The following is a 14,878-nucleotide window of genomic DNA, read 5'->3' on the forward strand; positions in this document are numbered from 1 at the left end:
GTATAACTGATAAGGAACCAAGAGCCTGCTGCTGTTTGGGGGACCTGCTAAGTACCCCATAGCAGGGCAGAGCGGATTTCTTGTGGATTAGATTCTCCAACTCAAAAGGTATGCAATCTCTTTGGGGAAAGCCAATGCCTAGAATTATTTTTTGGTTAAATATTTTGTTCTTTTTGTTAAAAGATATTTTGAGTTTGAAGTTGGGGCTAAAAGTGTTCTCATTTTGTCACTGACACAGGCCCCGCGAGTCAGATTCTTCCTAATTACGGTTTTTCTTCGGGCAGTATAGGAGGAATAGTAACGTTTACAAAGCATTATCACTTATGGAAGGGATGTGAACTTAGAACCCTTTCTCCATCACTTACTGTTTGCATGATCTCCAGTCCTCTGACCTCTCTTAACCTCCAATTCTTTACCTGGTTGTGAGCCCTGATGAGGTGACATGTGCAAAGCTCTCAGGGAGACAGGTCCCACACAGAACTTACTGTTTCTTTCTTCAGAGACTTTGTGGCTCTGTTTTAGTCCTCCTGTCTCTGGGAGCTGTGATCTGGGAATGATAGAAAGGAGTCATATCTCATGACCTTTTTCCTCTCACCCACACTGAAGTAATCTCAGAACTTCTCACTCATCTGACAAACATGCTAGGCAGAAGATTCTGGCTGGCACTGGCTATCAGCAAAAAAGCAAAGCAGCACTTATTTAAAAGATACATGGGCATCCACACATTGGGAAATGACATTTTAGAAAGAAACTTAGTTCACACTGGGTGATTATTCACTTAAGACAGTCACTCTGTTCCTATCTCACACACACACACACACACACACACTATTCACCTAAGACAGTCACTCTGTTCCTATCACACACACACAACACACCCCTGCCACTACATGGAGGACCTGTGCTGATTTGATATTTTCCTAAGAATTAAAAAAGTTTTTTCCTAGTGCCTAAGTTAAAACATGGCCTTTACAAATAGTGATTATGTTGCCTTTCAGAATATTCAGAAAAGGTTCTGCTTCCTAACCTGTGACGCAGCCAGTTACCTTGGCGATAACCTCCGGGGCATCGGATCCAAGTTTGTCAGCTCTTCCCAGATGCTTACCTCCTGCTCTGAGTGCCCCACGCTCTTCGTGGACGCCGAGACCGTGAGTATCCCAGGCCTACTCCCGGGGTCAGCTGCCTGCCCAGCTGACAGTGTGGAACTTCAGGGAAGCACGTGTGCAATTGCAGTTTGTTGGAAAGACAATTCCAGTGTTTGTGAACAACGCTGTGTGGTGATGGGAGCCCCAAAGGCCTGGGTCTGCACAGGAATGGCTGTGCGTGGCCGGCCGAGGCCGTCACTGCAGGAGATCAGGAAGAGACCCCCCCCTCAACCCCCCAGCCCTGTGCCCCCTCTGTGTCCATGGTGCTTCTCTCTGATGACCCTAAAGGCTGTGAACATGGTGCGCTAACCTCTCAGAGCAACCCTAGCCAGTCCCCATGATGCCAGGTCAGCCAGCTGGATGGGTCCCCAGAGGCACCATGTCATCACTTTCTCTTCTTCCAAGAGACCACCTACCCTCTTGCTGGATTCATCCAGCCCCACTGCAGATGATGAGTTTGAAGGATGATTAAAATAGTCGCTGGCTGACTGCTGAATCGTGACTATATAAACACAATGCTAACCTTCCAAGACCGGCAAGCTTTCTGTAGGGGAGAGGGGCACCTCTTTCCATCCCCCATGCATATCACAGAACCATCTCATCTGCTCAGTACTTACTGGGGTTTAGAGACAATGAAGATGTGCTTCACTTCTGAAAGTCTCTGAAGAGTCAGTCTTTCCAGGAACTTGATTAGTGGTTGGCTGTCTTATAGCAAAGAATACAATATGAGAAATCTTTCTATCTTAAATGATTTAAAGTGCAAATTAAATAAAAAGACCTAGTTGGAGGTCTGTCTTCACATTTCCTGGAGTATTAATGGATGAAGACACTGGAGTCCATGCATAAAATGGATGTCAATTCTTAATGCAGGCTTCTGTAGAATGCTTGTTAAGATTTGTCTATCTAAACTGATATGGGGGAAATGGGTATCTTCACAGGAAATTTAAATTAGCAAGTCATATTCAAGTGCAATTGCTTCTGAGAGTGGAGCAAAATTACAAACTGTACAGGTTATTAAAACAGATGCCACCCCCAACACACTCTGTATTACATCTAAATATACTTCTCTTTTCTCTCTGTGTAGCCATGCCTTTGTCTAGGTGTCTCTCTGGAAGTTATTTTAATACAAATTATTTTCCTGTCTTTATTAGCTCCTTTCTTGTGGACTTCTGGACAAGCTCAAGTTCAGTGTTTTAGAACTGCAAGAATATTTGGATACCTACAACAACAGGAAAGAGGCCACTCTCTCAGTAAGCGTCTGTGTCTCTGTGCATACAAGTTTCACTAACACTGAATGAATCCAACCACCATGAGCTCTTGGGAGGGGATGTGAATAACACAAGAGAGGCCCTTTTGGGAGAAGACAGACTTATCTAGTCTTCCAACTTAATGGTGGTAGAACTATCAATAGTATGGATTATATAAAAATGATACCTACAAAAAAGAAATTTTTCAGCTTCCAATCTTAGCCCTATAATTTTTCTAACCAAGAAATTAGGGAAAGTGGGTATCTGTTCAATGTATCACTTTATCAACATTATAACCTCTCTTTTCTCAGAAATTTATTAATAAAGTTGTTAATTACGTCCTTCCAGTGTTTGCCTCACCCAAAACTGGTTGAGATGGATCTCACCTCTCTTCTCCACCACTCTCAGTAGCTGTTTCTCCTCATCACCGTGGTTTCTCTTGGCCTCAGCTCCTGCTCTTTTCTTCCTCCTTCCTTCAAAGATGTAAACTGTAAAATGTTACAGACAGAAGTGATTCAGAAACCATCCATGCAGACCTCCTGATTTCCAACAAATACTTCTGTGTAATTTCCAGGGAGCATTTCCCATCATAGACCAGGCATTATAAAAAGATCGTGGATTTTGAAGTCAGATGGACTTTGAACTCAAACGGCAGCTCAGTTTCTTAAGGGTTAGTAACCCTGGATAAGTTACTTAACCTCCTGTCATCTCAGATTCATCATCTATAAGACAGTGATATGCTATAATAGTCACAGCAGCTGTCATTTTCCTGAGTCCTTTTTATATATCCAATAACCTGGTAAGAGTTATCTCTCTCAAATCATGTAATGCTTGCAACTACCCTGGGAGTTGCTGCTATTATTCCCATTAGCTAGGAGGTAGAAAAGTGGTTATTTAAACCCAGGTGTGTGGGATTCAAAGGTTCATGCTGTTAACTACAACTTAATATTGCCTTTGAAATAGAAATAGTGTATGTAAACTGCCCTGCACAAGCACCTCACACACAGAAGACATGCATTCTTAAGTTCCTGGGTTTTTGTTTCTTGTTATTTATTTCCATGACTGTCAAAGAGAGAGTTCTGACATTCTGCTGCAGAAAATTCCCTTTGTCTTCTATTTCTGTAGCTCTTTCACTGTCAACTGTTTTCCAGCTTCTCAGGCATCAGATAATAAAAGTAATCCTTTAATTCTGGTTGGTGAATAAGCCAGTCTTTTGATATCAAGTGTGAGTTTCAGCTCTTCAGTGCTTACTGTTTTCTACCCAAAGGTTCCTTTCACATCTATACTAGTTACTATTCTAGATAGTTAAGCTGGCATAATCTTTAAATAGCTGGGCTATTATTGTAAGGTCTTTCTTACAGTTAAATAGACCTGCCCCATAGAAGCCGCCTCAACATAACAAAGCCAGGCTGCATGGCCCAGGCTGGCCCAGCCTGGGAAGATGTACCGTCCCTGTCTCCTAATCTCAGGCATATGAAAGGTTTCTAACTGTATATGGATTTAATTTATACAAACATTTGGAGTGGTCTAGTGACACTATTTTTCAGGGTAGATACATCACAACAATAACGTGATAAATGTTGAAATTTTAAAATGGCCATCTCGGAACCCATATAAACGGGTATTTTAATTTTAAATTGTTGATCTTTAACCAAAAACTTTCAAACAGTCATTGCAGCAAAATTTTTATCTTATTGTGATTAGAAACTTAATCTATCATATTTTCCCTGACAGAATTGATGATAAACATAAATTCAGACACCACTGAATTTACCTATGTCTCTCTCTTTCTGACAACAGTGGCTTGCAAATTGTAAGGCGACATTTGCAGGAGGATCAAGAGATGGAGTAATTACCTGTCAACCAGGGGACTCAGAGGAAAAGGTAATAAACACCTGTTAGAGTTTATCTTTTCTGTGCTGACTTTGTGTGTTGATTTTGATATACCCAAGAAGTGTGGAACTTGAAAAAGGAAGAGGGAGGAAGCATCATCCCATACATTCACACGAGACCTGTACAGTAAGCAAGAATGACATTAGAGCCGAGCATGATGGTGTGTTGATGGGATTGGTGGGGGAGGGTCTTCTTTTTGGAAAAGCAGAAGTATAAAAATAACCTTTCTGCTGAACACTAACTATACTAACCATTTTCCTAATAAAACTGTTCCTCATTCAAAATATAAAACCAATGTCGTAGGGCAATTATCTTTCAATTAAAAATTTTAAAAAGAGGAAAAAAAAATCATTAATTCTTCACTGAACCACTTAGTTCTTTCAGTGAAGAAAGTCTCTGTTGACCTCTCAGCAATCACTCAGATTTTTCTTCTCATTTAGATCTGCTTTAAGTACACACCTCAGTCCAGCTGGTTTATAAATGTGTGCCGCCTTGTAAAGAAAACGCAGCAGAAAAGCGTGAGGTCACTCATTCTATAGTTAATGCCGAGTGGCCCCCATGGTGGGTACAACAGTGAATTCTGCCTGGGTAGAGCTTCTGACCTATTCAGGGAGATGGACGTTAACAGTCATGTGTGTAAACTGAGACAAGTGCCATTAAGGATAGGTGAGAACAGTGAACTATGAAAAGATATAGCAGAGAACCTGGCCTAACGAGAAGGCGGTTCCAGGAAGGCTTCTCCACAGAGGTGCCATTCAGGCAGAGATCTCAGCTCTGAGCTGGAGTGTGCTAGGGGCGCGGGGTGGGGGACAGGGGCTTGGCGAGCTTGCAAAGGCCCCGAAGTGGCAGGGAACATGACCCTTTGCGAGGACTGAAGGGAGCCTGTGTGGCAGGGCAGGTAGGAAATGACCAGGAGAAAAGTTGCAGAAGCCAGACCATGCAGGGCTTGGGTGCTTATCCTGACATCAATGGGAACCAATTAAAAGTTATTAACAGGAGGGTGTGATTAGATTGGGGCTCTCCCACACTCCTGTGGAAATAGACGTAGTGAGCAAGCGAGGATTCGGGAAGACAGGTTAGGAGGCTACTTACTGGCCAAGGCAGAGATGTCCACATCACATCGAGAAAAGCATGTCAGAGTGTGGGGCCTTCAAAGGATGAGAAATCACCTTCAAGGTGAGCTTTGTGGAGAAATGATGGTGTTGCTCCATTTAAATATTGATCTTATGTCCAGAGTTGGTGGGAGATTATTTTTTCTAATTAGAGCTACCATTTGGCTTCCATTCCAAAGTAAAACCCAACAAATGTTTGACCTCAGAGCACCACTTATCCTCCAGTGATTTACTCCAGCTCTCTTTTTTTAAGTCAGACGCTCTGTCTTCTGGAATAGTTTGATGTTGCCCATTATTCTGAGCCCTCTTTGCATGAGGACAGATGGAAGCAGGGATTAGGAAGTAAGCTTTCACTTGAAGAATCTATGTCTGGGGAAAATAAAATTATATCTGGATATAAACTGCAAAGTCAACATGCCAGAAATTACTCCACGTGTACATTCTATTTCAGAGAAGTGTGGACTTTGTAGAAGGATTGGTGCTTACCTTACTAAACCTAGCAAACTCTTGAGCAGTTAGAGGTGTCAGTTGGCCAGAGATGATGACCATGTACAGACAGGCATGTGAAATCTCCTGACCCCAAGGCTTGCCCCATAACGCCAAACTGATTTCTAGTCATTCTTAACAGGTGACAAAAGTGAGAAATTACTGTGGAATTTGTGGAAGAGAATATAATTGTTTTCTAGATGTTGAATATTTTCTGATTTTTTGTCTATTCTCAGTGTAAAGTTGTTACATCAAATTAATGAGGAAAGTTTACACTTAGGTAGCCTATAAGCTATAACCAATTCACAGACATGTTTTATTCAGCTTGTACAAGTTTTTTAATTGACTCAACATTTTAAACTTGAAATTGTTCACACATACCCTCAAAACAGCATTTCTGGCATCTCTTAAAATTTAAAAAAAAAAAAATAGCAACACCAGGCCTGCCTTCCTAAAGTGGCAGCAGTGACCTTGAGCTGGTGGCTCTCCACCATCCTTGTGCAGTGAGTTCCTGACCCTGCAGGTAAGAGCCAACCATCACGATGTTGTTTTCTTTATGATAGGAACATGTGCCTCTGTACCTAAAGCCCCAAAATGGGGAAGTGACTGCCAAGTAGAAAGAGTTGTGCCTTTCAAGAAAAACGCCAGTGTTCCTCTTTGCTGCTGTGAGAACTATCTCTGTGTACTAAGACGCAAATGCCAGAATGCTGGGCTCCCTCCTGGAAGGAACCTTGGAGGAGGATTCCTAGTGCGTGTACAAAACAGAACAAACTGTGCTCCTGAGAAAAGTGCTTCTAATACGTGAGAAGGATTCTGAAACAGAAGTGTTTTTTTGTTTGTTTTTTTAAGGCAGGCATGATTAGTTAATACTTTAGGCTACTGGGTGACTATAATACCAGTTCTAGAATGAGGCACAGCGCACAGTAAATACGATGTAAAACAAGGCGGGTGTGTGAGTCCCAGACATGGCTTTACCAGTGCTTTCTCCACCTGTGCACATCCTGAAGACAGACACATCTCTACATGACTTAAAAGCTAGCACTGACCTCTCCGTTGCCCATGGAATTCATTGTGGAGTGGCTTCTGGGGAGTTGAAGTTCATAGAAACATAGGTCAGGGTAAAGTGTTGCAGCTCTGGGCTCTCCAGGCACCAGCCTCAAGCCTTCAGTGAATTAGCACAGGTCAACTCCTGGTTCTGCAGAGCTGGCCCTGGGAAAGCTGCAGAGGTCATCGCTTCATCTGCTGTAAGTGATTTGAGCTGATGGACATGGAATTTCACAGCCATTTCTGAGCACTACTTGAACACTCGACTCTGTGGACTCAAGTACAGTAATTTACATTTAGCGCCACTACATTTTATCTTATTACATTCAAATCATCACAGAATCTTCTTGGACACTAACCCTCTTGGTTGTGTGTTTCCTATCCCTGCCTAATCCATGAATGGGAGAAGCCTGCAGCCTCTGTTCTACAGATTGAACAAGAAGCTAAATGTTGAAAAAGACAAGATGTTTCTCCAGCTAAACTGTAACCCATTAAACTTGATCCTTCAGATAGTCAGTTGTTCTCTATAAGGAATCTCTTTTCTAGACTGACTAAGGAAATGCCTCCTGAAGTGGAAGTTTTCTTGAAAAGTAAATACTTCAAGCTGTGCAATCTATATTAGAGGTTTAAACGTATTTACCTTTCAAAATTTTGGAAGATATTCATGACAAATGTCCAAAAGAACTATTCAATAAATGTAATACAACAGTCATCAATGTGCCAGAGCCAAGTGATATTAGCAACAGTGAGAACATATTGTTTCTACCCGCTCAGGAGGTTACAAGCATCTAGGTAACACAGAGTGGGCTTCCCAGGTGGTGCTAGTGGTGAAGAATCTGCTGTCAATGCAGGAGACATAAAAGACACAGGTTCGATCCCTGGCATGGAAAGATCCCCTGGAGGAAGGCATGGCAACCCACTCCAGTACACCTGCCTGGAGAATCCCATGGGTAGAGGAGCCTAGGGGCTCCTAGGGTCACAGAGTCAGACACAACTGAAGTGACACATGCAACACAAAAATAGGAAAGCTTCAACACTTGGCTAGATTTTCTATATTCTATCGAGTTTAGTTTAAACCAGTGACTTTCAGAGATTAAACATGGTAAAAACCATAGCTAATATATCAACAGTAATACTGTGACTTACCTTCTGACATGTCGGAAGTTTCTAAGGGGGACGTTCCTTGTGGTTCAGTGGTTAAGACTCCACACTTCCAGTGCAGGGAGGGGCAGGTTTGATCCCTGGTTGGGGAACTAAGATCCTGCATGCCAAAAAAAAAGAAAAATTCTTAGATTTTTCACCTAACTAGCTGTCATAAGCAAAGCACTCCTTTCAGAGCAGAGTACAGAGAAACAAGAATGGCTGTGCTACTGCTGATGTCTAGGCTTTAAAGCTACCTTGTCTATGACGGGTTCTTAATATTTTGAGTTAATTTTTCTTCTCATTTTGAGAAAACATACATCTAAATCCAGTTCAGTAAATCAAGCCGTATCAGGTGTACAGGAACAGGGCTTAAAGAAAATCCTTGTGACCAAATAAAACAGTGACATTTCCACATTTTCAAAAGAATCCTGTATCACCAAAAACAGATACATCTGTAAAGATTTCTAAAGGGATTATTTTTACAACTTGGATACCAGAAAATATTAGCAGAGGGTGGGGGAAAAGTTTAACATTTTCCTTGAAAGGCATTTTTCACTATCTTTTTGAAGCTCTAAATGCAAAGTCGGTCCCAGTCTGAGGCCAAGGAAAGGATTTTTGAGATAGTAAATATCAATTCAGCTTGGACTAGCCTACCTAAAAAGGAGTGCGTAAGAAGGACTCTGAGAACTGGTGTTTGTCAAGTTGGCCAGCTGCCAAGAAACACAATTTTGTGCCCTGAGTGCCAGGTGGGAGGAATTTGTTGACAAAGAAATTCCTTAGCACCAAGCTGGAGTCAGAAAGTCTCACTGGCCTTCATTGAACAGAGAAGGTTTTCCTTTAGCTGATCTGACGACCTTCTGGGATTACAACCTTGTTTTGGAAACCAGTAAAAAGACAGAAGTTTCTTCACATAATACCCTGTAATTTGCTCAGTACTCGCTTCTTTCTATGCTTCTGGAAAGTAAATTCCATGGCAGAAACAGTTACATGCTAAGGTGCTTACTAACGTTTCAATCAAATTTGATGTTTTCTAAAAAGTCCTCACAGTGGAGACTCTGTACGTGTAGATTTAAGACTAGCCCTGTAATCCTTTCTTGTGTGACTGTCTTTCAGTAGTATGTAAGGTTTGGTTATAAAAATGTCTAGCATAATGGTTATAAAGTTTTCTTGAAAATAGTAAATAACTTGGGTTGTATAATCTGTATCACAGGCTTAAAGATTTAAAAGGTATTTACAGCCAGGGTCAAAAAAACTACTCAATAAACTTGATACAGCAGTCATCAATGTGCCAGACCCACACGTATTACTAGCAGTGAGACAAGAGGAAACTGTTAGAAGGCAGGGGGTAAGGGAGTTGGTACTGATGATGCTTTATGTTTGAAGATACTAATAATTTGATAGTTTTATTAATAATAATGATAGTTTTATTTTTTATATACTGTACCTTATGTTAAGTACAACATATTAAACTGATGATAATTTAGGTTTTTTTGGAAAGAGTTTTAAAATAAGTCGTTTTTTGTTACCAATGATTAGAAATAGAAGATCCTTAAATATTTTGAAAATCCAGAACCAGATGTATTGACCCATAGTTAGAAATGGCCAAGTGGATTTTTTTTTAATGTTCTGTCAGGTTGTGGTAATCTCTTACCATATACACAAACCTTCCCTAACAAGTCTATGATTACAATATGGTGACACCAAAAATATGATAGCTGTAGTTGAACATGGCCCAGATACAAATTTATATTCTTCTAGACTTAATGGTTGGTTCTAGAAGACTTTTAGAAATTCACTACTGGGAGAAAAATTATAAAAATAAAATGCAAGGTTACTTGTCATAGCTCACACTTGTTCGGAAGGATGAAGACAACATTCAATCCTTTGAAATAATATCTAGCTCTCCTGTCAGAGGGCTTCCCTTGTGGCTCAGTTGGTAAAGAATCAGCCTCCAATGCGGGAGACCTGGGTTCAATCCCTGGGTTGGGAAGATCCCCTGGAGAAGGGAAAGGCTACCCACTCCAGTATTCTAGCCTGGAGAATTCCATGGAGTGTATAGTCCATGAGGTCGCAAAGAGTCAGACATGACTAAGAGACTTTCACTCACTCCTGTCAGATATTCTCAATGTGGAAAGCAATATGACTAAAGAAAATGCCACTTAGATTGTTAATTTTATATATATGCTAATTAGGTAGTCATAGTTCAGTAGATATGGAGCCAAGCACATTAAAGACTCTGCCTTAACTAACATTTAGCAATGATTGTTTGGGGTGGTAGTTCTTCCAAATTAATCCAATGGCATCCTCACAGTTTTTACTACATTTACATGTTATTCACATTTAAACACTAAAATCTTCAAGCAGTACAAGTTTTTCGCTTACTGTCTCCAAGACCAACAGAATCTAAAGCAACTAATCAGAGAATCTAAAGGATCACAAATTATGTTTTCCAATGACACGTTTCCCATTAGAGCTTGTCTTAAACTGGACCGCTGTGCATGTTGAATGGGTACAACATTTGCAAGCATTTTTCACGGTGGGGCGAGCGATGCTAATACTGCTGGACGGCTCTGCTCTTGAAGAGGGCCGTGCTTTCTGTTGCATGCAGTACACTGACCCTGTACTCTCTTTCCTTTCCTTTGTTTCCTGTGCCATGCTTGCTGTGTAGCAAATGGAATCTCTTGCAGTAAGTTAACTTTCTTTCATACTTTGTCCATTTAGGCATGGACCCATAACAAATCTTATTTTTACTGTGACTATTATATCTCTTAGCATGTTTTCCCCTTTTTTGTTTCATTTTCTTTTATTTGGTAGACTAAGACATGTAGTTTTTATTAGCATTCCAGGCTGCTTTCCTCCCCAAATAGAAACTTATGTTGCTATGAACTCTCAGGCGCTGGGTGGGGTATTTTTAGTAATAACTACCATTATTGGACACAGGAAAGTCAGGGTTTTCACAGCTGGGTTTCACCCTAACTTGTGAAAGGTAACATTCAGTTTTTAGATGATACTATTTTTATCTGAGAGTCTCTGGAAGTTGTCTTTAATACCTGATTTTGAAAGGTTTCCACAAACAAAAGTTTAAGTCATTGTAAAATGTGTTACTAAAACAACCAAAGAACTAATTTGCATTAATGAGTGCGTATAGCTACTTCTTTAAACTTAGGCTTGTTATAAGCACTGAGAGATCACATAAATCCAAGTAGAATTTCCCCCTGCCCTAAGGGCCAGAGAGAGAGGAGAAAGAAAAAAATCCATCCAGCATGGTCTTAGCACGAATTGGAGTCATTTTTAAAAATTAGGATCAAATGTATGTTAATACCATTAATGGAATATTCTTCCTAAAAACCTAAATTTTAATTCTTGTCATTTCTCTCTTTAAAGTGATCTGGGGAAAATAATTTTAAGTCACCTCAGCAGCTGAGGTGACCTTAGCAGTCACCTAAGCACCTCAGCAGCTCTCAATTCTGCATTCTTTTAGTCTTATTAAGCTTCCCTGGTGGCTTAGATGATAAAGACTCCACCTGCAAGGCGGGAGACCTGGGTCAGTTCCCGGGTTGGGAAGATCCCCTGGAGGAGGGCATGGCACCCCACTCCAGTATTCTTGCCTGGAGAATCCCTACAGACAGAGGAGCCTGGTGGGCTACAGTCCATGGGGTCACAAAGAGTTGGACAGGGCTGAGCAACTTTCACACACACACTAAAAGAAAGGCCCTGTTTATCCTTACTTAACCACATTTGAATGGTGAAGTGTTGGTTTAAGCCACATATTTAACCCACTTTCACTGGTGACTGCTGAGCCCTGCAGTTCTATCTGGTGAAAGCTGTCCTTTTCCTCTGGCAGAATCCCGTCCTCTACTGAGGAGCTAAACCTTTCTTGGGATTAAACAGGCAAAGTTTAGAGGCCATTAAGCAGATACAGCTTAAACAGTAGTCATGATCATAGGTGCTGGAATTACTCACGGTTTATCCTTACTTTACAGCACATGTATGCTGTATAATGAAAACATTTTCAATTCCAGAGGTGTGTATAGGGCTGAAGCCCCATTTTGTAGGAATAGTTTTAAAAAATTCTTTCCACAGAAAGCTTTGCATGCTTTTCATCATTTCTCCTTTTTGTAAGCACTTTGGGCCCTTTTTATATCTAATTCAACAAGTATCTACTGAGCGCTGAGTAGAAACTGTCGGTAAAACTGGCACAGAACCTTAGACAATCACATGACTTTTCCTGTGTTTACAGACTTTAAGATCTGTGCCTGCACCCTGAGTGGCAGCCAGAATTGTCACAAGGAATAATCTCTCGAGTGTCTCCTGGATTGATAAAATTTGACACCTAGAACCACTTAATGTCGTGCCTTTAAAATATACTTTTAATAAAAAGAAAATGTTTTAAAAGACATATAGCTTATAAAAATTAACACAACCACAGCTATAACACAACTACAGCTGTAATTTGTAGATATTAAATCTAATAGACAAATATAATGGAAATTTGGCAGTTCACCAAGTCCCTTTATAGCTACTAATTCTATTTAGTAATCTTCCAGGATTTGTTTTATTCTATATTATACTGTGAATTTCTCACTGATATTCATTGATTGGATTTTATTGTTCTGTGTTATTTAGAATGGTAACAGCTAGTTACGCTTCCTTGTTTTAAAAAGAAAAATTGTTAGTCTCCACTAAGATTTCACTAACTATATAAGAATGATCCTTAGTAACTATTTCTTCCTACACAAATTCTCTCTTTAGCAATTGGAACTGTGTCAGAGGTTGTATAAGCTACACTTCCAGCTGCTGCTGCTTTTTCAGTCCTACTGTAAGCTCATCGGCCAGGTGCACGAAGTCAGCTCCATGCCAGAGGTGAGACCCCCACCCCTGACCCCAGGTCCTGCCATGAGCTCAGCATTGCTTTTCCTTTGTTCTCCCCCCCTGCCACCAGTTTATGTATAATAAAATCACTTGAACATTTATAATCATTTCACTTAAGCAAGAGTCTTAAAACACTAGTGTCTCATATTTATTTCCGTGCTCCTTTGGTGGTGCCAGGACTAGGGTGAGGCAAGTGACCTACCTGGACACAAAATGCAAGACAGCCTTGAGGATCCAGGGGAGGCCAGCTTGGCATAGTTCTAAGGGAGGTGCTCACCCTAGCGACTATATTCACACGCCTACAGTATTTAAAACTTACCTAGATTTGAAATAAGAAATTCACTTTCAAGCTTAAAAACTGTGTGTCTAAGACAGTCTAACAACAACATTTAATTGTGAGCCCGGGGCTGGAGTGTATCATTGTGTCTAAGCAGCATCTGCGTGAAGACTGTCCTTGAGGGCTTCAGTTCTATAGCTTGTTCAGTGAGCAAGCTGGGAATGAAGAAAGGCAAAGATGTTGGGTAAATCAACTTCCCAAAGAAAACAGGCATCCTCAGTTTGCATTAGAAAGGGAAAAAAACCTTTAAATTCACATCTGTTCTTTGTTTAAATGCTCTTGAGGTCAAACTGCAATACAGCTATCTTCAACAGTACACCTGGAGGCACTAGAAGTGACATAGGTTCTCTTTATGATTTATTTCTTAATAATACAGGATCTTCTGGTTCCAGTGAATCTGAGGCAAAATATCCTTACCTCTGTGATGAATACTAACATGACATTGTGATTTTTCCTCCTTTCCCTTAAAATTATGTCTTTCATCTTTTCCCAATGCATAGGGATAGGGATAAAAATTTATTCTTCAAACAGGTCCATATTCGTGATTACATTTATTGGGCACTTATGTGCCCAACTGTTTAAATAAGCTGTGAGGTGGATAACATCTTCAGTCTCACAGCACTGAAGGCACATAAGAATCTATCTGCTTGACCATGTAGTAGTAAAGAATGCAGAAGTGGCATCTACCCAGCTTTACCCAGCTCCCCTGCCTGTTCTTCTAGTGCATTTTACCTCTATGTGTGCCCTTCTACTTAAATAGAAAACATTAGGAGGAGTCAATCTTTTATACAAGGAGAGTGTGCCAGCTGTTGATACAGTTATTCAGTGCATACAGCCCCTTAGCCCTACATATATCAAGCAGTACAGTTCCATCAGTTCTGTTTTTAGTTTACTGAGATATTAAGCTTGTGCTTAACCAGACCTCATACAATTTTAATTGGGGATGTAAAATCCAGCCTGCAACTAAATATAGTAAAAATACTTTTTTTATTTAACAGCTGCTAAATATGTCCAGGGAACTGAGTGACCTAAAGAAAAACCTGAAGGAGGCCACTGCAGCCATTGCAGCTGACCCTCTTTACGTCGAGGGGGCGTGGTCCGAGCCAACCTTCACATCCACTGAGGCAGCCATCCAGTCCATGCTTGAGTGCTTGAAGAACAACGAACTTGGCAAGGCTTTACGGCAAATAAGGGAATGCAGGTAACACGACTATTTGTATTGTTGTTTCGTCGCTAAGTCATGTCTGACTCTTTGGCCCCATGAACTTGTAGCTTTCCAGGCTCCTGTGTCCATGGGGTTTCTCAGGCAAGCATACTGGAGTGGGTTGCCATGCCCTCCTCCAGGGGATCTTCCCAACCCAGGGATCAAACCTGTATCTCTTAAGTTTCCTGTATTGGCAGGCGGGTTCTTTACCACTAGTGCCACCTGGGAAGCCCACTAGTTAGAGATGGTTAAAAGAAATGCATGCCTAACAGTCACTTTGTCAGGGCTAGGGACTAAATCACTATGGAAGGAACATTGAGATGTTTATATAAATCCTCCTCAGATCCTTCCCATTACCATGACAGAAACATCAGGTTTCAGAACTTATTGTCTGA

At 40.9% G+C, this 14,878-nt stretch overlaps 2 protein-coding genes across 23 annotated transcripts in view; one reads left to right on the forward strand and one right to left on the reverse strand.

Annotated features, from left to right (window-relative positions):
- FRY (FRY microtubule binding protein) overlaps positions 1–14,878 on the forward strand; it is a 321,997-nt gene that overhangs the window by 305,068 nt on the left and 2,051 nt on the right. For 2 of the 4 annotated variants that reach the window (XM_070471761.1, XM_070471763.1), the window contains 6 exons: positions 999–1,148; positions 2,297–2,395; positions 4,193–4,276; positions 10,739–10,756; positions 12,823–12,933; positions 14,278–14,480. In XM_070471761.1, the coding sequence (XP_070327862.1) occupies positions 999–1,148; positions 2,297–2,395; positions 4,193–4,276; positions 10,739–10,756; positions 12,823–12,933; positions 14,278–14,480 (665 nt within the window). The remainder of the gene's footprint in view (positions 1–998; positions 1,149–2,296; positions 2,396–4,192; positions 4,277–10,738; positions 10,757–12,822; positions 12,934–14,277; positions 14,481–14,878) is intronic. The other 2 variants (XM_070471762.1, XM_020875299.2) reach the window with 1 other exon arrangement.
- The window catches only part of ZAR1L (zygote arrest 1 like), an 87,060-nt gene that overhangs the window by 16,475 nt on the left and 55,707 nt on the right, over positions 1–14,878 (reverse strand). For 13 of the 19 annotated variants that reach the window (XR_011489139.1, XR_011489137.1, XR_011489138.1 and 10 more), the window contains 4 exons: positions 8,074–8,188; positions 2,779–2,880; positions 1,763–1,850; positions 486–547 (listed from right to left, as the gene is read on the reverse strand). Coding sequence is in view for 5 of the 19 variants with exons in the window: in XM_070471769.1 (XP_070327870.1) it covers positions 486–547; positions 1,763–1,850; positions 2,779–2,880; positions 8,074–8,188 (367 nt within the window). In the remaining 14 variants the exon portion in view is untranslated. The other 6 variants (XR_011489142.1, XR_011489140.1, XR_011489143.1 and 3 more) reach the window with 6 other exon arrangements.

The sequence above is a fragment of the Odocoileus virginianus genome, chromosome 8 (assembly GCF_023699985.2).
Source record: "Odocoileus virginianus isolate 20LAN1187 ecotype Illinois chromosome 8, Ovbor_1.2, whole genome shotgun sequence".
In the NCBI taxonomy this organism is placed as follows: Eukaryota; Metazoa; Chordata; class Mammalia; order Artiodactyla; family Cervidae; genus Odocoileus; species Odocoileus virginianus.